The sequence below is a fragment of the Patagioenas fasciata genome, chromosome 2, assembly GCF_037038585.1.
Source record: "Patagioenas fasciata isolate bPatFas1 chromosome 2, bPatFas1.hap1, whole genome shotgun sequence".
NCBI classification, from domain to species: Eukaryota; Metazoa; Chordata; class Aves; order Columbiformes; family Columbidae; genus Patagioenas; species Patagioenas fasciata.
In genome coordinates, this window is record NC_092521.1 from 131,692,751 (window position 1) to 131,719,940 (window position 27,190).

The 27,190-nt window shown below is 41.9% G+C and overlaps 1 protein-coding gene across 1 annotated transcript in view; it reads left to right on the forward strand.

Moving 5' to 3' along the window:
• The first annotated feature begins 1,841 nt into the window (after positions 1 to 1,841).
• The window catches only part of RFTN1 (raftlin, lipid raft linker 1), a 98,445-nt gene continuing 73,096 nt past the window's right edge, over positions 1,842 to 27,190 (forward strand). The window contains exons 1-2 of the mRNA XM_065831869.2: positions 1,842 to 2,264; positions 12,474 to 12,629. Coding sequence (XP_065687941.1) covers positions 12,485 to 12,629 — 145 coding nt within the window. The 5' untranslated portion in view covers positions 1,842 to 2,264; positions 12,474 to 12,484. The remainder of the gene's footprint in view (positions 2,265 to 12,473; positions 12,630 to 27,190) is intronic.

Consider the following 27,190-nt stretch of genomic DNA (forward strand, 5'->3'; position numbering starts at 1 on the left):
GGAGAATTGTTTAGAAATACAACAACCCTGGCTGTAGTCATGATCATACACTGGGGCTCAAAATCCTGAAGGGAAGGAGGAAGGCAAGTCTTTGGATGTCCAAGAGCAAACTTTGGCTTTTTTGGGGAACTGGGAAATGGGATGCCTTGGGACGCAGCTTGGAAAAGTGAAGGCAGCATAGGGAAGCTGGCAGGTTTCTAAGGGGAACCTTTTCCCTATGCAAGAGTAGCACATCCAAAGAGCAAAACAAGTCAGTGAATTGGGAATTATTATAAATGTTGCCAAGGCATGTAGGGATGGTGTTGATGTTGGGCTTGTAGAATCTCATGTTGCTCCCCAAAACTAGGTGAGCAGTAAGAGGCTGAACAAGGAACATGTTGGCATGTTGTTGAATGTTTGCACAGGTAAGGCAAATGTACTCAGAGCTGCCTTTGCCTCAGTCTTCCTGACCTGTGTGCTTGGAGGTGAGGTTCAAGCAGGTGAAGAACTACCAGCACTGGATAAGGAACAAGACAGGGATTCTTCTGAGAACTTGACTTGTGCAAATCTGAGACCAGCTGGGCTGTATCTGAGGGTGCTGGGAAGAGCTGGCTGATGCCTCCAGAAGAGCTGCTCTCTGTACTTTTACGAGTGGGGTGAGGAGGCTCCACAACAACTACAGCAAGGCAAATGTCACACTCAGAAAAGGCCAGGAGGACAATTTGGGGAACAAGGAGGAAATTGGTCCCTGGGAAGACAGAGACCCTTTGGAACAGACTTGCTTATGTGTACTTGGTGTGTCTAGAAAGTGTGCCATAGTGCCTCACCAATTGTTTGCCTTCTATGAAAAAATGGCTGCATTTGTAGGCATGGGGATGGCAGTGGATGCCATGGCAACTTTAGTGGGGTGGTTGGCACTGGCTTCTGTGCTATTTTTATATGTGGTTAAGATACTGTAGTCTGGGTGGGTGGACAGCTAGATGGCTTAAAAGCTTATTGTGTGCTTGGGCTCAGACAGTTGCAGTTTCATGGGTCATGTTTTGCCTGGAGGGCAGTAGCATGTGGAGACTTGTTGTATTTAACATATTTTTCAAGGACCTGGAGAAGATGACAGGATCCACTGTTGCCATGTTTGCACATGACTCTATACTGGGGTTGCAGTTGACAAGCTTCAGGGCTGGGCTGCTTTCCAAAAGGACCTGGGCAAGCTCAAGGAAAAGACCAGCATCAAGTTCTTGAAATTTAACAAGGAAATTCAACATCCTGCCTCTGGAAAGGGAGGCCACTTTGCACAGATCCAAACTGGGGACTGCTTGTCTGGGTAGCAGCTCTGTTGTGAAGGTGTTGGTGGGCAGCAAACTGACCATAGGCAACAACAGTGTGCCGGTAGCTTGGAAAAGAGATTATCCTTTATTTGGCACCCAGTAGGGCTCTTGTAGACCACCTACTCTCTCCAGGTGTGTCATTCCTGTGACAAGAAAGTTATTGATAAGTTGGAGTGCTGCCAGGGCTGGAGTATGTGACTTGCCAGGGGAAGCTGAGGGAGCTGGACTTGGTTGACCTATAGAAGTCTTGCCACTATCTGAGAATGAGAGAAGAGGCACAGTGAAGGCGGAGGCTCAGGCTCTGGGTGTAAGGAGGACGGTTCTGTTGTGGTGAGCCCAGGTCTGGCTTGATGGTGTGGGACTGAAAGCAACTAGCAGAGTCCACCCCGGCCACGGGCGGAGGGGATGGGGTCACAGCTGGGCCCGGGGCTGTGCGGGTGGGGTGGGGGCTGAGGCGGGCAGTGAGTGAGGGGCTTCCAGCCCTGGCCGGCGGGCGGAGCAGTTCCCGCTTCGAGCCGTGTGGGTGGCGCAGGCGGGAGGCACCGCTGCCCGTGTCCCTGCCTCACCGCGGCTGTCGCTGGGCGCGGGGCTCGGCCCCGCAGCTCGGAGGAAGAGGAAGTGGCTGCGGCCCCGGCCCCAGGCAGCGGGGCTCGGCTCGGAGCGGAGCGGAGCTGCCCGGCCCGGCCCCGCGGAGGCGCCTCCCCGCGCCGTGCCGCCGCCCCCAGGCTGCGCGGCACAAACTTTCTGTCGGGCAGCGGGGCGGTGTGGCGGCGCGGCGCTGGCCCGGCACCACCCTGTCGCGGAGCCCAGCAGGGGAGCGGCCCCGGAGCGAGGCGGGCGGGCGGGCACGGGCGGCAGCCGGAGGAGGAGGAGGAAGCACTGTCAGCGGGGCCGGTCGTCTCCGCCCGCCGGGCATCCTTCAGCACTGCCAGGCTGCGCTTTGCCCGGCGCCTGTCCCAGGTACCGCTCGCCCGGCCCGGCGGGTGAACTTGCTGAGGGGGCAGGAGAGGGGTCCGGGGCTGGTTGGGGGTCGGCGCAGGGCAGGGTCGGCGCGGCAGAGCGGGGAAAGCGGCTCCGCAGCTCCGACTTGTCTTGATCCTCTGGCTCCCGAAGTTCGGAGCGGGGCCGGTCTGGTCGGCGTGCCCGGCTTTGGAGGGGCTGCCTGAGGTTTTCCCGGGTCAGGGGGCGGCACTCCCTCCCGCCCTCTCCCCGTGGTGATTTCGGTGCGTGCAGCGCCGGTAAACCGCTGCTCCGGAGGGGGCGGCGGTCCCGCCCGCTTCAGTCCCACCGTTTGCCGAGGGGCCGGTGCGGAGCTCCGCGCTCTCGCTGGCCGTTAGGCCCGGGCAGGCGGCGGGGCCGGCGGGCGGTGCCGTCCTGTCAGGCGGTGAGGAGACCCCCGGGCTCCACCGGGCCGCTTGCGGGGACGGGAGGCGGCGTTGCTGAAAATCGCTTCTAGCCAGCGCGGTTGTTCGTGTCCGGTCGCCGCCGCGGCGAGGCAGAGCCGGCCATGGCAGAGAGGTGTGAGGGGAGCCGGGGTGGGTGCCCGCCCGCCAGCGCCCTGCCCGGCGCCGCTCCTCGCACGCCGGGCACCTGGAAGCGGCGGTACCGCGACGTGCCATCGTGTGGCTGTGTTGGGGCTTGCGATTGTACAGTTGTTATTTTCAAAGGCTGGGCTGGCTCTTCTCTGTTTTAAGTACATGACACCGTTTCATCACGTTTTTATTATAAAATAAGGAGAGGTAGCGCGACCATGGGTCAGCAGTTGTATATCTGAGCATGAAATACATCTCTCCTCTTGTTTATCTAAATTCTTGTCAGAACACCTACTTCTCACAGCCTCTGTATTTCTGGAAAAGGGGGATATAGCTGTGTGGACTTTCAGAGCTCTTCTGTGACACTTCCAACTCGGACAAGTAATTAATGGGAGGCAATTTGTTCTCTGTCCCGACCGAGCGCCCTGGAGCCTCCCCGGGGTTCGGGAGGGGTGGCTGCTGTGCTGCACTGATCGGCAGATGTAAAATAATAAAAAATTAACCATACCTGACAATACGTTCTTTAACGTCTTCGACCAAAGTTTGGAAGCTCTGGTATGATTGTGTGCCGCTTCTATTTTTATTCCCATAAACACCCCCCCCCTTTTTTTTTCTTTTTTAATTTAGTATGAAAATAACATTGTCAAGACACAGCTGATATCTAGTTTACAAGGAGAAATCTTTTTGTACATCTGCTTTTAGGTTTTATTTTTAATGAATCCAACCCATTTCAGCTTCTGGTATTGAATAACAAGTTATTGGCAATAACTCTCTTTTTCACAACACTAGTGGTCACACTTGTGTATTTAATTTCTGTTTTTTTCTAAGAAAAAAAAAAAGTCTCAGGATGAAGGGTTATTTTAGGAATCTAACTTAACCTCAAGTTAGTTACATTAGACAAGGGGCTTTCCACTGCTTGAATGCTGGCATTCCCCTGGTCGGAGGGTGAGAATGTAGCATGCAATGAGTATATACAGCTGTGATTAAATGCCTAGGGGAGTTCTGAGCTGTCGTACCAGGAAACACAGATAACATATAGGGCATAATGAAGTGACTTTAGAATCTGTGGTGTAAAAGCTGGAGTCACAGCCTTTTGAAGAATAAAAACCAAAACTGATGAAGTGTTTATTTTAAATAAATAAATAACTGATCACCTAACTATTATTCCATCCTCCTACTTCATGGGACATCTCGTAGCTTCATACCTCACTCCAATGGACCACTTTACCTTTTACCCCAAATTGGTTGGCCAGGGTTTTACTCAATGGCAAACCAGCAAAAGGCAGGTCTGCCTAGCTTTGTGTTTTGACATGGTTTTCTCACTGTCCTTGAAGCTACTGGGCAGGCATACGTTGCAGTATGCGTCTGTTTTTCATGTCTGTTTTCTGTGGGTTCAGAGTGGTGTGAGATGAACTTTAAAGGAAAGTTGGATTCCTGTTTGTGATTCCTATGCATGCTTCTGTTGGGTCTACTCAGTCTTTAATTTGCCAGATAATAAATGTTAGCTCCTCTATTTTACCCTAAAGTTCTTGAGAGTAGTTCTCTAGTCCTCCTTAGCATCTCAGTACTGGCCTGTCTTCACTTGGAGGCACCTTGCTTGAACATTTGCAGCCATGGTATTTCAGCAGAAATTTTACCAGTACTTTGTCCAGTGATATTAACACTTCTTTATCTTGACCATGTATCTGCCTAATAGTATTTTGTAGAAATGTGTGCTACCATCTGAATCTTTTTCGGTACCAAAAGATAGCATCATGGTATTATTAAATGCTACATCTTTTGGATGAGCATTATAGGGTGATGTTGGTGCACTAAAGAGCAAGGGTCTCTCACCAACCCAAGGGTTCCTCAGATTACTCCCCAAAACTAGCACAACACAACTTAGTCCTCCACCAGTTCTCTGTTCCTCTTTGCTTTTCTTCCTCCCACCCTCTCGCCCACGTGCACACACATGGAAACCAGCTTTTTTTCCCCAGAGAGATTTATGTGCAGCTGGTGGCAGCCCCTGCTCCTGGGCAGGGAGGCCACAGAAGTAGCTCCCCAACCAGGGACAACACAGAGGAAAGTGAATGCTATGCAGGGCAGCAGAGTTGAGCCCAAGACTAGTGTTGTGAACACCAGAATAAAAACAATAGCACCTAATAATATTTTGCTGAAATCACGTTATCACCATGTCGCATTATTTGATGTGCTGCGTGCTAGGGCTCTGCTTTCTTTGTGACTCATGAATAAGACCTATCAAGGTAGCCTGTTCCAACTTTGTTGAATCCATATAGTATTTATCTATGTATTATTTTGTTTTCTTCCTAAAGCTTAGCAAACTCTTGAGGCTAGACTTGCAATTGTCTTAATTTGCGAAATTATATTTTCCTCCTTTTTTCACGTAGGCAGTATGTTTTCTTGTCTCCCAGGGAGATGGTACCAGAGCCGGTGCAGTTGTTTGCTTTTTAATTCTAGGAATTGGATCTGCAGTTCATCATGACAGGTCTTCCAGAGTTCTTGGTGTGAGTCCAAATTAGTCCTCCTGATTTGTGTTCTGCTTCTGTTTGGTTGTGGTATCTTTGGCCTCTCTAACTGGGCTTGACTTCTGGCACATTTCATTTCATGCTGGTGTTTCTTGATCTGAGCCTGTAGTTTCCTCTGCTGAGCTTTTTTTCCCCCTGTCCCCTGAAAGCTCTCTGCTTATTCTACCTTTCCTTCTTTATTAGGTAATTCATCTCGCTGCATCTGGAAACCTTCTTATGAATTCTCTTGTCACTTCCTTGGGTTACAAATTCTGCAGATATTCATATTGTAGTTTAAACATGTTCCAGACCTCCCCTGTGCTCACATCCTCCAACTTTTCATTTCTGTTCATCTCACTAATGAGTTCCCTTAGTTTTTGAGATTTGCCTTTTGAAATTGAAAACCTTAATTGCAGATTTACTTGGGTTGCTCTACCATTTAATTTAAATAAAATCAATCATAAAGAATAAATCTGGGATTATTCTTTCACCAACCTTTCTATAAGCAGTGATTCAGTTATCAGCTGCAAGTCTAAAATCCTGATAGTTCTAGTCAAATTGGCAAGTATATGGTGAAAAAATTGGTCAGTTGTGACATCCAGCAATAGATAGGACTGATTTACTGTAATTGTTCTTTGTATTTTCAAAATATGTATTTCAGAATCTTTCAAATTATTTGGTTAATTAGTTACAAAACATTAGTTACTTAAACAACTGATCCCTCCCCACAAATAAAAATTATTAGGGTATTTCTTGAATATGCGCTTACATAGTTACCTGTATGGTGATACTCTTGAAAGACCAAGTAGGTATCTCTTGGTAAAGAGTTTCCCTCTTAATGGTGTAATCTCACAAAAAGCCATTGTAGTGGTGAGCCAGGGTGGGAAAAATGGGGATCTGTCAGGAGCATGGCACTTTTCTGGGAACTTATATTCTGGGATCATCCTAGCACACTATTCTCCTTTTTTTTGTTTACCTGTACGCCCAGTTTGTCAGGTCTGGTGTTTTCAATCCTTTGCTTTGGTTATGCTGCTCTGCCTGATGGTTTTTTTGCATTGTTATGCTGCTTCTGCTTCATTGCTTTAACTATGCTAGGAAAGGGACTGGGCTGCAATTTGCAAGCTCTCTCAGGTCTTGTTTAGAGCTGAATGGGGGACTAAGCACTCTGGTGTTTTGTAGGCTGGTAAGGATGGAAGAATTAAGTGACCACATGCCAGCAAGTGAACTGAGCTGAGCCTGAAGTGCTTATTATTTTGAAAATGGAAAGGTCAGGATTGCAGGAGTGATGATTTAAGAAAATAAGTGCGTCTCATTACTGCACAACAAACGTGAAGTCCTGTAATTATTTGTAAAAGCCTTCTAGCATCCCTGTGAGGTAGCTAAGTATTACCCAGGGAAGGAAGAACCAGGATGAAAGGACTTAACCAAAATAGAGAGGAAAACCTATTAATGCATTGCAGTTATCTCGTTTTGCTGCTGCACTTCCCAGTAAGAACACTGTATTCTATAAGTGAGAGGAGCTTTAAGAGTGACTTATGATATGTATTTTAAAAAATAAATTTATTCATGGTAAAGCTCACGAAATGAGGTCACTATTTCTGGACAAGAAAGATTTTAAATGAGTTAATGCAAGCAGGTTTATTCTCACTAGTTACGCTTAAAAACAAGCTGACAGTAGCATAATCTGCCTGTACAGCACGTTTTCTCTGGATGCCATTATAAATATTAAAATTACCCTGTTTCTGTTTGAGGTGGTAGTGTATTGCACTGACGTGTGTATTAGATGATATTTGAATATTCAGTCCAGTGCTATATATTTAGCAATTGGCTGCAATACTATATGTATTTTAAATAATAGTTTAGGAAGCCTTTTCAGATTATCCCTGTAAGTAGTCATTGACACAACGCTTTCCGTAATATTGATATAGTTGAAATAAACTGTTTAGCCAATATATACTGGGTTGATAAACATCCCTTAGATGACTTAGTTGGGTAATCTATTCAAGCTTCCATTAGCCATGGGGTTCTGTTACATTTCAGTGTAATTTCCATTATTATTCCTTGGAGATAAATTATTATGGAGTTCCATGAAAGGAGGGGGCAATACATCAGAAAATTAGCTCCGTTTATTCCCCAAAAAAGCCCCAAACAAAAAATTAGATAGAAGGCCGTTTCTTTTTCTTCTCTTTTTGTGCCCTTTTCTTGCTAAAAAGGAATCCTTGGGCCTGAGCCACTATTATCAAGAAAATAAGTTGGTAGGTACACAATATTATTTTGTGCTTGTTCTTTGCTAATTCTGAACTTGTATTTCGTCTATTTTGAACACGAGTTAGTCAAGTGAGAAAGCAAACCAAGCTGCACAAAGTATTTTAACAAAGCTTAGTTTTAGAGATGATGAGTTGAAAACTTGGCAGATCTCTAAAAGACCTATAAAAATTCCTGTATTTTATTCGAGATATGCTCATTTTCATGGATCATGTTGGTGTTTAAAAATGGAAATCCTGGGTTTTTTTGGTTTGCTGAGTACAATTTGTTGTAACTTTTTGTTTTTCACGGCAGAGAATGGTACTAGTTCCAGTAAAACTTGCATTGAGGAGTGTTCAAGGGCAGGTCATTTGCCCTGAAGGGGTGGGTCTCTTTCCTGTTTCTCCAGATGCTCCTCTACTCTTAAAATACATGATGAAGGACAGTAATGGGAAGGAGGAGGTGGGAGCAAGACACTTATTCTGTGGCTTGCAAGTTGGGTGTTTGTTTGGGGTGTACAAAACCCAGGTTAAATTTTTGGGCTCAGTTTGCAGGAGAAGGCTGCTTGTTTCCTAACCAGTCAGGACCTTTGCTGTCATTCACAAGATGAACTTAGGAACTAGTTGGCTGTAGGCTTTGCTGTTCCGCAACTCATCACAGCTTCTGTTTTCTGTCTCACAAAATTAAAATGAGATATAGACTGAAAAAAATAATCTGTTGTTAGATCGGGGTTTCAGTTCTAGTTTTATCATCACGTGGCTGAACACAAGAACAGTTTTAGAGATTATCAAGATCATAGAGCACGCATAAGATTAATTTGTGATCTAAGTGAGTTTGTGGACAGAATTAGTTTTTCCAGCATGTGTAGCTGTAAGAGCCCATAGCTAAATCTTAATTTTAGTGGTTAATATTCTTCATTAGATATTACTTCTGTCATTCAAGGTGTTTCTTGTCAGGGTGGAACTAGTGAGTTGATAATGAATTTTTACATTAATGAAAAAGTAAAAGTTTGACTTAGAACGTACTGCAGAGCAAGACATATTTGAAATATTTGCACCGTTTTTAAGAATTGTTTCTTCATTTACTCTCTACTAAAAAATGAATATTCGTTGTCATATTTTGGTTTAATACTGAATAAAAAAAGTAGAATTCACATGTGGGTATAGAAAGGCAAGATATGTAGTACAGTAACCTTAAGCATCTCTTATAGCAAAACAATATAGCTGCTGAAAAGAGAGATTGAAGTAGGTTTAGATTACTTTGAATGCATCAGTGACGAACATTTCCTACAGAATTCTTTGATAACTTCAATGTAGAAAATTAAGAAGGTGAATAATGTCCTGTTGACAGCTAGATTAGTAACTGAAAAGCAAGGAGATGTTTTCAAATGAGGATGGAAAGACTTTGAACAGCTGAACTTTGCTGCATAGGAAAGGAAGGAAGAGGGTAATAACTAACATTAAAAATCTTTGGAAGGTTATAAAGCAAGCTGTCCCAGTGGGAAGTTTGTGGGATAACATTGAGCAGAATCTGGTGATTCAGTGATTACTTGTCATACACACATCATTGGTATCTTTGAGAAAACGTTAAGTTTTCATACATCTCTGGATCTTTTTTAATGCTTAGACTCCTGTATTGAAGTAGGAACTTTATTTCTTAAGATTTAGTTTATACTGCTGCAGTGCTTGCATCCTAATTGCTGTGGAAAAGATTGTGATGTTGTGAAACTTGTTTTTTCTACTGACACCTCACTTTTATTCAAGTGAAAGGATCCTTTTCTATACGTGTGCTTTAGTAACATAAATATAATTATCTATAATTAATGAAATATTAGGAAGTATTTATCCTCAAGGACACTAATTGAAGTTTTAGCCAAGCATGAGGAAGGTGAAAATCAATCTTCTGGTAAGCAGTCACTCATTGAATTAATGCAAAAAATGGATGTTTTCAGTCCAGTCTCGAGTGGGCAGGAATCTCCACGCTGAATGGCTTGTGAGTTGGTGCTGTTCACAGAGATCGCTACCTGTGTGGATGATGAGGGTGAACTGGTTTTCTCAAAAGGAAATGTTTGCTGGAGAAGCACAGGACAGTGTCCGTGGCTGCCGCTGGAAGAGCAGGCTTGTGTTTTCTAGCACTTTCACCCCAATTTAGGAAAGAATGCAAAACTCTCCATGATGTGAAATACTGAGTCCCTAGGGCCTCCTTCTGCAACCCTCGCTGTCTGAAGAGTCCTGTAGATTTCAGACTCTTTGTCTAACTAAGGGTTGCAGGCACTGCTGCTTAATGACCTCTGAAATGGAATTTTTTTCCTTACAAAGTGCCATACCATGCACTTAAGATGTGCAAGAATTACTGGGCCATCACTGAGACATGAAATTTGATACACTCTCTAAGGTTGCTGTCTGAATTCCTTATTCCACAGTGTGTTCAAGCACAAGTGTACTGCCGAATGTGTTCAACTGCAGACCATGGAAATACTCATTGTATCTTGTTAGGCACATTAATACACAATTTACCTTTATATATTAAAGTAAATAACATTTTAGATGTAAGCAAAAGAAAGAAACTGCTGTATTTACAAAAGAACAATCCCCCTTTTTAATTAACAGGAGTAGTTGTCATTCAAAAAAAAAAAAAAAAGGTAGAAAATATCATTTTGGGGAAGAGGAAAAAATCTTCAAGATTTTTAACCTTAAATGTAAAAAAAAATTCCCAACCTCCTAGCTTTCATTTACAGAAATTATTAAAATAATGTAGTTTTTACTTTTCTGCCAAAATAAGCAGAGGAGGTTGTTATCTGTTTGATGAATCCCCAAATATTTAAAGTTTAGGAATATGTTTGAAACATCATCTATTCTTGATGCCGAAGGTCTTTTTAGTAAATGTTCTTTCTGCTTCCAGCTGCCGTGTGATCGAATATTTACTATGGCATTTTTTTTAAGGTTTAATGTGTTGGTCAGTCCTATTTTGATGTATTTACTTGTGACTTTGTATTAAGCTGTACCTGTTCACTTACGGACTCTGCAGGTGATGAGAGGTTGGGCTCCATTGCTAAGCTCAAAATGAATTCCAGCTCTTACACAGTTGCAGAAGCATGGGATGAGATTATTACCGAGCAGTGGAAAGGCAATGGAATAGAGCAAAGCTATGGGGTGAGCAAAGACCTGTGTCATTGGTTGGGAACTCCTCAATTAGCTATGTTACATAAAAATAAAGAGAAATGGGTTCTTTGGCTACTGAGAAGCTGACAGTAAACTCAATTTGTTTCAGCTGTGACTGATTTTGGGTGCACTGGTCATGTTATTTGCAGTAGAGCCAGGGAAGCATTAATATTGTTTTAATTGGCTTTGTTAAGATCTCATTTTGAACATATGGTCACCTGTGTTCACATAGGGAAATGAAACCAGGAGTAATGCAAACGAGAGTGAGTGGGTTGGTGAAGGGAGCAGGGATTTTGTCTTCCAAGTGATGGGAGAGGTCTTGGGCACATTTATCCTAGCGGAACACTGGAAGGGACAGGGCAAATTCAAAAAAATGAATTCACAAGGAAATATGAGGGAGGGGCAAAAATTACAAAAGTTAAAGCACCATGTAAGTACAAAGAAATTTCTACAAGTAGATTCCAAATACGTTTGGGCTGGAAATTTTACTGACTTCCAAACTCTCTTGGGGATGAAGTTGTAGCCTAAGCTTATAAGCACATCTTTGTTAGACAGAGAACATGAACTAGTTTTTCATTCTCAGCTTTAGGTTTATTAACTGTCAAGGTAAAGTCAGCCCTGGTTTGTGACTGACGTTTTTCAGGTGCTTGTTGCTGCCTGTTGAAGGTTGCATGGAGGCTGAACAACAGGTCTTTATGATGCTCCATGCAGCACATTTACACTGAACGGATCCCATGCCTACAGGACCTCATGTTTGTCACTGGGTGTTTATTTGGTTCTGCATGTTCCTCCCTGTCCCTGAAGTGAGAATTTCTCCGTGTAGGTGGACGCAGGATGTTGGGTGGGTTGTGATGAAAAACCTCAGGTGCCAGCTGGTGTGTCTTTTTATCTTCTTATGCTCGCTGCTGGTTGAAATAATTTGTGTCAATCTGACCAACATTGTTGAAGAGGAATGAGAGGATTTGGATCATCTGAGTATTTTCACCAAGCGGTTCTTCCATTCTTTCATACTCAGATGAGCTGTAATGTGCAGGATATTGAGAAACATTAAATGTGTAGCAGAAATGGTTGTCAGGAGTAATCCTTTAAAACGCTGTAGGCTGGCAGCTTATTAAGGAGACCTAGATTTATCTAGTCCAGTTCTGTGGTTATGTGCCTCTCCTGGTTTGAAGATGAATTCTGCAAAGTGCCATTATTTCCTGTGGCTTACCTGAAAAAATGACGTGGAAGGAAGTCAGGTAGTTTTAGTTCTCTGCAAGCTTGCTTTTTCCATTGAATTACAAGGCTACATATTGAATGTTACAGAGATCTTTGTAAAAGGTAGTACTATCTGCTCTCATAGTAACTGCAAATGTACAAATTGTTATTAAGTTGTCAACTCTTATATTAGCAAGTTATTTTGCATTTTCAGCCACTTTTTATCATGGAATATGTGTCTTCTGGAGTATACTACTGAATACATATGAAAGATGTAAAACACATACATTGAACTGTCAGTTTTCCAATAAAATAAAAGCGTGCCTGATGGTCGATATGAGTGGTATATACTTCAGTTACTATCTGAGCATTTAATTATACAATTACATATAGTTTGTAGGTAACTTGTATTTAAAAACTAAAAATCACCATAATGTACTATTGTGTTGCAAGAAACCAGAAAGAAAAAACCCAAAATGAGTGGTTTTAATACTTGTTCCTTTTTTCCTTTCCCTACCTGTTTTGTATCAGGAGCTGCTGAAATGGGTTGTGGATTGAACAAACTAGAGAAGCATGATGAAAAACGACCTGGTAATATCTATTCAACTTTGAAGAGGCCCCAGGTAGAAACCAAGATAGATGTTTGCTATGAGTATCGATTCCTGGACTTCACGACACTAAATGATAGTAAGTACACAGTATTTTTCTTTAGATTTTTTTTCTATTCAATTTAACATGTTAATTGCTCCATAATGGTTTTCTAATAGTGTGTGTAATAGCTAACCTTTTAAAATGTCTTTAGTTTCTTTAAATAAATGCCTTCTCTTCAGTCATAAAGCTGACATGCAGATATCTTCTTGAGAATTTTCTGTAGATTTTTGGTCCTTTACACCCCTACCCTCACCCCGCCCACCCCTTTTTTTTTCAGGCTTGCTCTAATGTACCTTTTTTTTTCCCTTAATGTGCATTTTATCCAGGTTTTATATGGTAAAGCAATTCAGGTCTGCCAGGCTGTGTGCTTTACTGCTCTTTTTCCTTCCTCCCCTTCTGCTCCCTGTGCTCCCTCAGGAGTATTTTGAGAGGTTAAAGTTAGTGTTTTCAGTTTTGATAACTTACCTTAAATAACTCTGATGTGGTTACAAATATTTATAGGTTCACCCATGTGAGTGGTAACAGGATAGTGGGAGACATTGAAGATATAAAACACCAAAGGGCTGAAGGTCCAGTCTCATGCAATTTTTACCTTTTTTTTTTTCTGTCTGAAATAGTTTTGCTTTAATTGACATAACAGCCAATAGGTATTTCTTTCCCTCCTTATTGACATCAGGCATCTCTGCCAGTATTGCTCACACCATCACCTGTGCCCTATTTCACTTCAAAATTAGCCTGTTCTACAAGCAATTACTTCTCACACCATTTGGAAATCTGAAGCCTGAGCAGAAGGCTGGGACCTGCTCCTTGCTATATATAAAACAACACGGTACCAAAATCTGTTCTAGCTCGTGGGCAGGATGCCAGGTAGAGCCTCTGTGCTTTTGCCCTGCAGCGCGCTGCTGCTTCTCTTGTTCTGCAAGTTGGGTCAAAGGAAAAGCCGAAGCGGTACGTACATCTCTCACTGTGTGAGACAAACAACTGCTGGTGCGTCACTTGATGTGGCACCTCTCGTGCAGTTCAGTATGTTCAGCCCAGACTAATGTGAATTTGTTGGTTTTTAGAACTTGCTGCAAGTGAGTTCGAATTTGGAAAAAGGCAGAGGTTTGGCGTAGGTGGTTGGACAAGGATGCACTTTTGTAGGCAATGTGGGAGCTGAGAAATTTTGGCCTTGCAGACTTTTCTTGGTGTTTATCTTCCGTACTCACAGATTCCTATGGGTTTTGTTGCGCTAATTGGGATGCACTGCAGTTATTGAGAACGGCAAACAAATGGAAGAGGAATTTTTTCATATTTATGTATTGCAGTTTCTACATTTGTGGTTTTTTTTTAATTCAAAGTGAACTGTTTATGTCCATTGATAGTTTGACAACCTTTACCGAGATGTGCTGCACATCATGTTGTTAGTGAAAATGAATTAATATTGAGGGCATGCTTCTATGGGCTTTTCTGGGATGCTCGTCACTGTTCTGTCTGACTGCCTCACAAGCTTTCACATGTGCATTCTGCTACCTCATGAAGTCTCATCTTAGTCACCATATGGAGAAAGGACCAGTACATGCGATAACAACATGACTTGCCTCAGGCACAGAGGCTGTCTGGCACAGAGCAAAAAAGTTAAACCCAGAATTTCCAGGTCTGATTAAATGATAGGTTTGTTGTAAAGCACACTTGTACGTTTTTCTTACTCATCATGGATCATTTTATTATGGTTTTAGGAGGCATGGTTTTACAGAGACTGTGAGTAGAACTATTTTTATCAATTTCTTTGGCTTATCAAAGGGTGTAAACTATCCAGCTCCCATTGAGTTCTGCTTTGGCATGTTGTATACCCATCACTCCAGTCTCTGACGATGCCAGTGGGTAGGGACAGAAGGATGGGATGGAGTTACTGTTCCTGCTCTTTTTCCTCAGTATCACCCATGACTGTGTGCTCTTAGGATTCACAGGGTAACAGCTTGTGGTGATGCAGCTCCCTCCCTGCTCATGTTGTTGGCTGTGTGAAGGTGCACATCCCACTGCATAGTGTTACAACATTCCAGGTTTTTCTCAATGGTGATGGCATCCCTGCTTCATTAATTTTTTTGCTCAGAAATAACCTCTGCAGATAACCAGAGTTAAGGATGAGTGTTTCACCTGTGCCTGTGCAGATTCAAAGGCTACTGAAAATGAAATGCTAACAGCTGTGTAAAAAGTAGATTTGGATTGTGAAGTCTGTCTTCTGTGAATCCACTTTAGCCCTTTGAGTGTGCATGTATATCCTGACATAATTTTTTTCCATGGGTTTTCTGCTTCATTAGATTTTTAGAATAAGCCATGCTAAATTATGAGCGGCTGCAGAGTATTTTACAGTGTCCTTATTCTAGACCTTATTTACAACACTAGTGAGCCTGGCTCTAAGGACTTACTTTTCTCTGAGGCTTTTCTGTAACATTTATTGCTCTGACAACTGTATCTCTCTCAAGCGTTTAATTTTAATGGTGAAAAGGATGTGTTTGCCTCCATGTTGCAAGTGGGAGCTGATACACAGATTACTGCCAGAAGTCTTCCAAGTCCTTAGCATTTCTCCACCTGTTCCAAAAGCAGCTCTCATTGACTTCAGGTGTAAATGTGGATGCTGGCCACACTTGCAGTTTGGAACTGCAAGTATTCTCAGATCTGATATGCAGATAATCAGAGATTGCTTCCAGAATGTGGAAGCTAGGTGGACATAAGTTTCCTACAGCTCTGTGTGGGGAGATAGTGTTCCCCTGTTTTGCCTCGTATCAGCTCTGTGAATTGATTCACCTCATGGATCTGGCAGAAGGCTATGCAGTCTTTTTGTTTGGTTATTTTCTGCCAAATCAATGTCTTGTGAAAGGGTCTGAAGAATGCTGGAGCTGGTAGAAGTGGCTGGAGTGTGCAGTCAGGGAAAGGACCTTCTTTAAATCAGCTCACACTGTTACGAACTCACTCCCTTAGCATCACTGTAACAACAGAGATAAAATTCTGTCCTGCTGGTCATTTCTCTACTATGTCAGCCAAAACCTGAACTTTTCTTGTTTACTGTCTTTGGTTATTGTTTACCTTCTGACATACACAGCTTAAGGAATGTATGCTCCTCTATTAAACATTTTTATTCATTTCTGAACTTGTGCCTTGCTCTGCGCTGATGTGGATGTCCAGTGGAAAGTAGTGTTTCATCACTTATTTCAGTACTGTGTAAATAATGCATAGATGCAAAGAACAGAATCAAAGTTGCAAGTGTAGCCTTCATTCTGATGTTTCCCAGTGTTACAGAATTGATGTTCTTGGAAGTAAAGTGTCTAGAGAAAGATTTCCCAAACTTTCAAGGAGAGCAGGCTGCAAAGAACCCATCCATTTCCATCATGTGCCACAAAACTGACAATCTGCATGGTTCTTCAGAACTAAAATGGTTAGATTTGGCACTGTCCTTTACTTTTTGAGCAAGTGTGGTAATTGACAGTAGCAAGGGGTTATCATTTAGTGTAGGTTGGCACTTGAGGAATATGGAGCACTTTGATAAGGTGGCTCAAAACCTTGAGGTGTGTATGTTCCTTTGAGTTGCTGGCTTTATGTCTGTTTCTGAGCCTTGTCTGTTTTGTTTCAGCTAAGGTGATCTCTTCCAAGAAATCACAGTCTGTCTTTAGTGTTGTCGCTTGACAGTGTCATCCTATGCTCTGTTCTTTAGTCATCTGTGCTGTCCAAAGCTTGTGGATTGCTGCTCTCCCTCAAGTGAAATCACACCAGATTTCACCTGAATTAAATTGATAAAACAAACACATTTTTTACTTGTCAAGAAGACATGAATAGGTTTGTCAATTGGATGACTCATTGCTGGGTCAGCAAAACTCCAGGGACAGGATCTTGCCCCTGCTAGTGGCAATGTGCTGTAAGGTTGCCCTGACTGTAGCTTGTAGCTTCATTCCTGGTGTGCTCATCCAGCTCATGAGCTCAACCTGCCTTGCTGTCGCCTTGTAAGGCTCATTCCTTCACTGTGCAGGTGATGCCTTGGAAAGGGTGCACGCCTTTTTAACAACTTCTTCTCAGTAGCTTTATCTGCAGTTTGAATGTTGTTATAGCTCTCTGCTGGCTAATCCTCACTTCAGAGTTGCTCAACTGACTGCCTTCTCACTGACTTTGAGGCAATGCTAATGCTAAGTGGAAATGATTGAATTTTGTAACAATAAAAAATGTGAGGACAGTAAAACACATTAGATTAATGCTGAAGCAAACCTTTACAAAGCCAGAAGAGACAAATCAGGGTCTATATGTATATACTTCAGACCTTTACTGGTCAAAAACCAAAAGAAGATTGTGTCGCCCCCCCTAAAAGGAAAGAATCGTTGTTTATTTTGCATCCCTCTCTGTATCAATAAAAAGAGACGGATAACGATCTTCTTGTATCTCTCTTATCTCCAAGTTTTATTGGAAATAAGAGGTAAATGGTAGAGCAAACCTGAGGAGGACGTGCAGACAAATGGAATAGCCTTAATTTAAAGCAGCCATGTTTTCAGCAATGCCTCTATGGGGTAAGCTGGTTTGTTTTGTTTCGGTATTTTGTTTGCAAGAGAAGTATTTCAATAATCTGCAGTTCTTTCCTGCTTTTATCTGATCTGCTTATTTTGGAAAACTTCACTTGTGATGACAAGTCATACAGAAACTGAGCTCTCCTTCTTTATTCTTTATTTCTTTTCTTTCACCTCTTTTCAGTTACGATGACCTTCTGAGAGAAACCAGCAATCTGATAGTTATTTATCTCTTCCCTTCTCAGAATACCATAGACTTTTTTGGTGTTTTGGAGTTGTGGTGGGGTTTGTTTTCTTTTTTTTACTGACTTGATTGCAAATTTATTTTTTTCTTTGCTTTACATTCCTATTGTAATTAATTGGCCTGATGAGTTGCAACAAGTTTTGGCCTTGAATAAAGTTGGCATGAAACATATGCTAGCCATGTGATGAGAATGAAATGGGGGTATAATTTTTTTTAAATGGGGAAAGGCTATATTCTGAACAAGCCATTTGTGCTATAAAACCACTGAAATCCACATGTTTTGACTGATGGAATGAAAAATAGCAATGCTTCACATTTCCCAAAGAAGTTCTTAAGTTATAATGTGAATACAAGGGCGCATGGTTTTTATCTTTATTTTCAAGAATTTGTTTCTTTAGTTAAAAAAAAAGTCTAAATGAAGAAAATGATTTTAGAAAGAAGGTTATTAGTTACATTTCAACGTTTCCACTATTTTTTGCTTAAGTGTTGTAAGTGTCTAAGGACATGTATTTCACCAGGACAATACTTTCAGTAAAACAATAATATAACAAATTTACTACACTCATAAAACCTTCTGTTTTGAGGAATTTTGGTATGTGTACGTGTATATATTTATATGTATGCATATACGGATAAAAATTGAAAGTATATCTTTTTAGTTCTGACAGTCTTCTGGATACTATACAATAATGTTTTGGAACCAGTTATACTGCTCAAAAAACATTTGTGTCTTATTACAACTGCTATGGCTGGGCTTTTGGTTGATGTTGTTTTTCCTAATAAAGACACAAATAAAGTGTTAATGAACCTTTATAAAAGACATAACTGTCATATTAAAATTGATAGTTAAACATGTCAATATGGACGTATTCTTAATTTATAATTAAATCTTGGTTGTGTGTAGGCTTACCTTAATAAAAACCCCTCAGAGAGGGGAAAGAAGTCATCTAATTGGAACTTGAAAGTAATGTACACTGGGAAGTGTGTGAGTTGAGTGTAGAGAAGGCATTTTTCCTTACAGAATATGTGTGCATTGTTTGTTAGGAAATTGTTTGCTGCAGAATGTAATATTTGTTTGTGACTTCAGTGCTTACTGTCTCTTCCTATAGGTATTTTTTGTGTTACGTTAAACAGTTATTTGTGCCTGGCTTCTGCTTTTTGTTCTCTTCACCCTTCACTTAAGAAAATAATTGAAAACAAACAAAACCCTCTGATTCTCCGAGCAAGTGGCTGTACATCTGAAAAAGAAACAAACCTTGCAACCCTGCATTTGCAGGTGTTATTATTTGATTTAACAGTAGTAAAAGCAATTGTTTCCCCATTGGTGAAGTTATTTAATTTCCTGTTTTCATTTCTGCAAGCAAGAGAACATTAATGAAATTAGCATTTGACTTTTGTATTTCCAGTTGGCCAGGTCTGTTACCACCATTTGGTCCTCAGGAGTCATGAAATGAAGTTAGCAAGGCAAAATATTGTTAGGTTATTAATGTCATGTGATAGCTTGAACCAGACTGTGTATAGATCATGTACAACAGACTAAAACATGGCTTCAAAGGGGCTGAATGTGTAACAGGCTCAGAGCAGTGAGATGGTGGGCAGAACAGGCCAGTGGGTTACTTCTGCGTAGCCCAGATTCTGCTAATGCTTCCCCTTTGTTTAAACTTTGTCTGTGTCCATATCCTATTCAACTTAGTTTGATTATATGCACTAAATAATATGCACATCATAAAAAGAGTCAGCATAAGGGGTTTGCTGGATCTGGACTTCAGTCCTCTCCATTAATGCAGACCTGAAGAACTGAAATTTTTCTGGCTTCTCTTGGTATTTTAAGTGAATTACAGTCAGTAGTAATATGTAACCCTTCAGGACTTGCCACTGGTAGTCACAGCAAGATGAAATGTTCTTGCTGTAGCAGTTTACACAACTTATTTGTGTGTCTTGGGAAACCTGCAATTTGACATAAAAGGAGCATTCCATATGTTAGTAGTTTAATAAATGCAATAAATTACATCATAAATGTAATTGCTTTAAAGAATATTTAGGAATAATTTGAACTTCTTTACCATGGTTGGCTTTTTAATAAGGATGCATGACTCCAGTAAAATCTGTTAGACATATTCTAGTTTCTAAATACAAGCTTTGCTTTCCATAATTATTGTATATAGATCCTTGTTATGGTAGACTTTATGCACACATTCTCTCTTCTGTATTATAAGCATATCTGTATCTGTACATCAGTAATATGGGTGTGATGCGTATGCACACATATGTATTGTGTATGCATTTATATTATTGAGAGGGTAATTAATGAGAATATGAATATTCAGTCTTTTACTTTTTCCTTTCTGGCTACACTGTACACAGAAAGTAAAAAGAGCTCTATCTAAAGTTGTATCATGACAGAACTGGGAAGAGGTCCTGGGCAGTCCAGTGCTCTAGTTGCTGGATCATGGCCTTCAAAACACCCCTCTCGCTGAATCTTAAGAAAGAAGCTGGTCAATATTATGAATTAAGTTTCCTAGCCCATGTCTTAACAATTTTATATCTTCAAAAAACCTATATCTTTCACATACTTTCAAATGGAAAAAAAAAAACGCAGAAGTTTCTGGTATTGCCTGTCTCCTTAAGATCCAGCTCAACTGTGACACTGCTGTTTTGTGTTAGAATAATACATTATAGGCAAGATGGAAGCTTAGATAAACTATGGTATGTGTATTAGAAGTCTCAAATATGTTAAAGAGAATGCGTATGGTGTGTTTTGGAATGGTGTTTTCAACTGTGATTGGAAACATAGCTTTCTTTTAGATGCTTTTATGGAATTTCACCCTAAGTACATTTAGCAATGTAACAGCCACTTTTACACCTGGATTCTGTATTCTACATATGTTGTTGGACAATGGGTGCATGCAGATGAAAAATGGACTGGGGAGAGAAGGACCATTTGTGGGATGTTTTCTATTTATGTATGTTCCACATTGGGAAAAAATACGGGTGCTGCAATAGTCATATTTGTGCTGTCTTTCCTGGTCTGTACCCATTCTTAGACTGAAGGTGGGTGGCTATAATGCTCCAGTCTCACCAGGCGGTCGTTGATTTGTATCTATTGTGCTAGCTGAAGCTTCTTCTTAACATAGTTATTGAATTCTTACAAGAGATGCATACCATACATCACACATACATGAACATTGCAATTCACTCACATAATGGAAAAATAGTTACAGGTCTGTCTAAAAAGAGCTCTGAACTTCCCAGAAACTTTTTCTGTCTATCAGCAACTCAAGAATTGCACATGATCTTTCTTAGTGACCCTATATTTTCTTTTGCCTCTGGCTTTGCACATTTTTCCAATCTTCCTGTGGTTTTCATCCTCCTGATGCTGTTCAAGAGCCAAGGAGCTGGACTTGGCAGTCTATAGGGCTGGTAGACAAGAATTTCTGATGGAATGGTGAAATTCTTCAAACCACAGAGGCCCAATCCTATTTTCTCAGAAACAAAACTTCCCCTGTGTTTAACTGGAACAGGAGGTCACACAGTGGCCTGTAACTTTGAATAATAAAGGCTTCATGGTTTCATTATGGGAGGGGAGTCATTAGGAGTCACCTCTGTAGTAATCTGCTTAGACCTTTTATGACTTGTTACTACAAATTCCTTGACATCAGCTAGATAAAAAATTATTTACAAAATCTGTGCAATATTTTAATTTTAATGGAGTTCCTAATAATTTACTTTGTAAATAAGTATTGTTGTTTGGCTAAAATCTCGTGCAAATGAAAGGTTTAGAATTGGTTTATCCTGAGGGGAGGATACACCCTTTGAGATAAAAAAACCAAATTGTTGGCGTCAGCTGCTTGTGACTGTGAGAAGTTGCCTTTCTTAATCATGCTGAAAAGAAAACGCTGAGTAGATGTACCTTGATTATGTGGATTTTTTTTCTGTTTGCATGTATTTTTCTGATCTTCATGTATGAACAATAAAGAGTCTCTATTGTGGTGGAAAGAGTGTGGATATAAAGCTATTTCCCATAACCTGTAACAGTGTCTTGGTGGGTCAGACCCAAGGGTCCACATAGCTCAGCGCTGGCTGGTATTGGGCTGTGCGTATCTTGTGTGGTGCAAGAGGAGCAGCCAGCTGGACTGGAGGAGTTGCTTCTGGGGAGCTTACACTACATTAAATGTATTTTGAGGGCTTTACTTTGAACAGGGGTCAGTGTCTTCTTGTATACTGAACATCCCACTGCACGTGGCTCAAAGCAACCTCAAGGAAAGGTATCTGACAAGCATTTGCTTTCTGGATTGTGAACCCTTCTGGGAACCGCTTTAGGAGGTGCCATTTTGTCCCCATGCTTGTCTCAGACAAATGACTGTAGCTTGTCATTGTCTCTGCCAGTGATACTTGTAAAGGGATTTCATATGCAGAAACAAATCTAATTTCTGTTCCTGCTTCAGTTCCTAGTTTGTTTTCTGTTCCTGCTTTTTCATACATGCTACCATTGCACCTGCTGCCTGACGACTTCTCTTGACTTTTTTGTCATGGGCAAAACAAAGATGGAGTTTGGGATGTAATCATAGAATCATATGATGCTTTGGCTTGCAAAGGTCCTTCAAAGGTCATCTAGTGCGATGAGCAGTGACATCTTCGACTAGATTGGGTTGCTCAGAGCCTCGTCCAGCCTGGCCTGGAATATCTGGGGCATCTACCACCTCTCTGGGCAACCCGTTCTAGTCCCCCTCTCGCTGTGGCACTCAATGTGTGAGCACATCCCAGGTGAGCCGACTCCCTCCTGTTTCCTCCCTACTTTTCTCTGAGCAGGAAGGCATGGACTGTGCTTTCTCGAGATTTCACTCTTCTGTGTGCTCTGCCCTCGATCGCTGGAGGGTACTGTGGGTGTGGGACACAATGTTGGACCGATAGGGCTAGTGGTTGTCTCTCTGCACTGAGGATAGTGTGGTGGGTTGGAACTTGCTGCTGTTTTTGCTTTGCCATCACTGAATGAAATTTTGGGAGTCAAAACCTGCTCTCACAGGTGTGGCTGTCACCCTGTGGAGTCCCATGATTGCAGTACCTGTTGGTCAGTGGCTAATCAGTTTAGGGAGGGAGGGCAGTATTTGCAGTGGGCAGTCATGATCAAGGCCTCTAACACCATCCTCCAAACGCTGTTTCGAACATTGCTCTTGCAGAGAGGCACAGCAGAGCTGAGTGTCTAGAAGTAAGGAGATTCAGAGATTCACTCTTCTCCTGGTGGCATATGGCCATTTATCGCTTTTAGGTGGGCATAGTTATTTTGTCGCTTACCTGGCCCTCAATGCCTGTTTTGACTTTTTCTTTCTGTTGGCAGATGCCTCTGGCTGCTGGATCAGTGGCCCTCAGGAAGCCGAACTGACTTGGGACTGAGTTGCTCGCTAACGAAAAGCAGAGCTGAAAAGTAGCAGCAGCACATCGTGCAGGAGAAGGGAGGGTTGAGGGTGAATCTTGTGTCACTTCTCTTCTGAGAAGTGACTAAGGAGGGAGAACTGACACAGGGAAGAGTGATAAAGTCTGTTCTTCTGCTCTTCTGCCTTTGAGCAGACAGACTTTTAAGAACAAGGAATGGGAGTAGTACAGGCTGATAAAGGCCTGTAGTATGGAGTTGAGCTCTCCCCTATTATCAACAAGGAAATGTGCATCTCTCCTTGGGAAGCATCTGTTCCTTCCCTGTTTTCCTTTCAGCTTGCAGAGGAAATGGCCTGCCAGTCCTGTTCCTCGGCTTTTGGCTGAAGCACCTTGTTCAGAGCAGGACCATGCCCTGTCAGCTGCTTGACAGGCTGTCAACACTCATCTGACATGTCTGCTCATATGAAGCTCCAAAGGGTCTTCATAGCCAGAATCTTTCAATCCTAAAAACTGCCTCCACACTTTCCCACAAAAAAATGCAGCAATCAAGATGTCTGTCAGCCTTGTGATGAGCTATAACATCCCTAGCCCAGGCTCCCTGCCACAGCTTTCCTGCTGCTGCACCCCAGAAAACACGGGTGCTCTAGGCTTCTTGGCTGAAAAAGCAGAGTGGAAGGCACAGCTGCAGCTGAACAGCAATGGATCAGCAGAAGAGTTCAAGTAATACTTTTCCCAGCTTTATTCTCAGAGGAGACCAACAAGGTCCAGAAGTTATAAGGAAGTGAAAAGGAAAGGAAGGGAAGTGAGATCTGGAGCTTCTGGGGCAGGGACAAAGACAGGGAAAAAGGGTGATTGGGTGCTGATATTGCCTGTACCAGAAACATTCCCCAGCGGACCAACATGTCCAGAGGATTAACTGGAGCAAAAACCAAACAGCAGAGCTCAGCTTGGGCATCAGGCACTGCACCTACAGTCATGGGGAGAACATGAGAGGTATGTGCCCTGTCTGCAGGCTGCATGCAGAAATGGGGAAAAAAAAGAAAGTGTGAACCCAACATCATTCCAGTGAACAATCTCCTCCCCCACAGTACAATGTGACTTCTCCATGCTGTGGGCTCTGCAGAGGGTCACCCACGCAGCTGAGGGAACTTCCAGGAGCTGCAGGAAGGGTGGGTGTCAAGAGGACCAGACTTCTTTTAGTGGTGCCCAATGATAGGATGAGGGGCAGCGAGCACAGACTGAGGCATAGGAGGTTCCATCTGAATATGAGGAAAAACTTCTTTACTTTGAGGGTGACAGGGAACTGGAACAGGCTGCCCAGACAGGTTGTGGAGTCTCCTTCTCTGAAGAGATTCAAGACCCACCTGCACAAATTCCTGGGTGATCTGTTCTAGGTGAGCCTGCTTTAGCAGGTGGGTTGGAGTACATGATCTTCCAACCCCAACCATTCTGTGATTCTGTGAGCTGGACCATATTGCTGCTGTTGCTCCTCTAAGGCGATATATGACCAGGTGACTTTTCATGAGTGTGGAAGGGAAGGGCACTGCCCTGATGGCCTTTGCCACCTATTGCTGCCTTCTAGAGAGGCAGAACCACCATGGCCTGGACCAATGCTGTTGCAGGTCATGGGCATGAAGACTCCAAATGTGCTTAATGCCATTGTTGTGATGTCGGTCACTGTGCTCCTCTGTGTTTGGACAGGGAAGGGGCTTCACAGCAGCATCTTCTTGTGTCTGGAAGCCTAAGGGGACCGTGTCTTTGTGACACTTGATATGCTCTACTCATTTTGTTGCCAGGATAGATGTGGGCACTCATGCACAGTGAGGGGACAAGGTCTTCAGAAATGAGGAGCTATCAAGAGAGAGCAGATAAAATAGGGAACAAATATCAAGGGACAGAAGGAGCTGAAAACACAAACTGAAAAACCTTGAGGGTGATGGCTGACAGTAAAAATGGAGGACAGGTCTCATTTGGCTCCTTAAGTAGAAAGGGAAGACATGGCATTGCATGAGTTTTCAGTGTTTTGGGAGCCTTCCATTGCTGGAGGTGTGCCTTTTTGTTGGGTTGATATCCATGAAGCCTAACTGGGACTGCGGCTGTCATTCTTACAAGATTTTCTATCAATTTCTGCCCAAATAAAACCCATGATATTGTGCATGGACAGGTACTGAAGAAGACAATTTACATTTCTGGGTTCAGATCCCTTTTGGGTCTTTCATGACAACATGTTTTGTTTCTTGAATCTGAAAGTGGCATGAAAAACCTCCCCTGAGTGTGTTAGACTTATTTAATTACTTGAACAGGAAAAGGTTACTTTAAACCTTACAATGCTGTCATTTCTAGAAAAGATCAACATTTCATTTCAATTTTATCTTAAAAATAACCTTAGAACATTTACTAGTTTTAATCTATCTTGTCTATTGTGCATGGAATCCAAAGGATTTCTCATTTTCTTTGCCCAGTTCTCTAAATAGATAGAATTGTTGCTTTAGCAACAAGCGTAATTGTGACTGCAATTTAAATTAAGGTTATGAATATTGTACTCAGCAAAATAATGTAGTTTGCAAACCTTAATGATTGTGTCTCAAGTGTCAACTGTTAGTCTTCAGGCTAGTCTTACGGAATTTGCATAGGTTTGGTGTGTGAATGCCTGACCTGTGTTTTCTTTACCTTGACTTCGTATAGAGGCAGGTGTTGATCCTATGTCTGTGGCAGTGCATTGTCTACATCAGACTTTTGTTTCTATTTTGTTTTTCAGCACCTGTGTGTATGTGCACAAGTGACATGTAGCTTACTAAGTGTTCTGTTTGTACAAGCTGTAAATGTACTGCCAAGGAAAATCTCAAACTGGGCCTGGTATAATGCACCTTTTTGCATTAGGTCTCAGTTTAATGCTGCATTCCAGGTGGTTCAGACACCCGCTTGCTAGTTCATGGCCAGCAAGCAGCAATTTCAGAATTCTTCAATGCAATTTTGTATTGAAATACTGTTTGAACATGACTGTCTTACAGCTATAACATATTTTAAAGCTGATAATGATTGATCCAGGCCTCCAGATTGTGGCCTTCTCTGTAAGTCCTGAGGCAGTCTGGAAAAATGTTCATGGCTTATGTGAAGGGAGAAGGACTTGCATTTGTTGAGCTCTGTGCCAGTCTTGCTTCCAGTTCCCAAGCTTGTGCCTTTGGCACTTGTTCAGGTATCTTGGCAAAACCCTATGTGTTGTATATTTTTGCCCTGTATTTTAAACACTAAACAGAAGACTCAGTGGCTTGGTTTCATCTTATTGCAGTCATACAAATATGAGATGTCCAGATGACACAATTACTGCATGAAATTGCAACTTGCTTTCTGTGATGTAGCTTGCACATCTAGCAAACTCTTGGTTTGTGTGCAGCTTTTGCAAATGATTTGATACTTGTGGCACACTGTGCTATATGATAAACTTAGGATCAGCAGCAGTGTGAGGGGGTTTCCCATATATGAGGTGGCATATGAGAAATTTCAGCTGAGTCTGATGCTTATTCAGCTGCTGTAGCTATCTGGTATGGCTCTTACTGGTAAGTGGTAACCCATGCATTGTGATAAGGTCTTGTACAGGAACTGCAACTCTAAGGCTTTCCGGCCAGTTGGTTTTAGCAAACCCTGCCGCTTATTTCACATAAATGGAGCTCTATTTAGTTGGAATTGTAAAGAACTCTCAGCATCCTTCCTTTCCTTCTCCCCTCAAATAATCATCCTCTCAACTTGAGGCTTGCACTGATTAGCTACAGATTCTTCTTGAAAGGAACAGTCCTTTCAAGGGGAAAGGAATCTCATTAAGCCTTTGCTGTGAGCTGCAGCTCTTGATCAACATGCGGAAGACAAGCTTGGCAGTCATCAGGTGAGTTAAGAACTGCAAAAATATTACCTGTCTCTGTTAAACAGTCATCAGTTGAAAGAGTTCATCTCTTTCTGATAGTACAGAGGCTTTTGTGTGCTATGTGGCACATAAAAAATTAAAGCCATCAAGGATGTGAGAAGTCCTAAAGTTGCCATGTGTTTCCAAATGAATTGATAAAAGGCCTTAAAGCTGAAAGAGAATGAGGTATGAGGTTTACAAATAAATAGATGGAATTCTGAGAAAGAGATAAGCCAAGACATGGTTACTGGTGAAATACAAATAAACAGCAGTCTACTGCTATGGTTCCTTGGTTGCTAAGCCCTTTATTGGTGTTCTTTTGTTGCAGCAATTGTTTCCTGAATTTCTTAACAACAACTGATATAAGAATTGACAAATAGTGCTAAATTGCATGGGTTAATTCACCAGTAATTATTGTACAGATTATTAGTAAGCAAAAAAAAAAATTAGCATCTAGTTTTATCTCAAATCACAAAACAAAAGAACAAAAAGAGTGGCAGAATAAATGGTCTTTTGTTAAGTTATTGTCTCATAAAGTTTGGAACTGTGTCAGAAT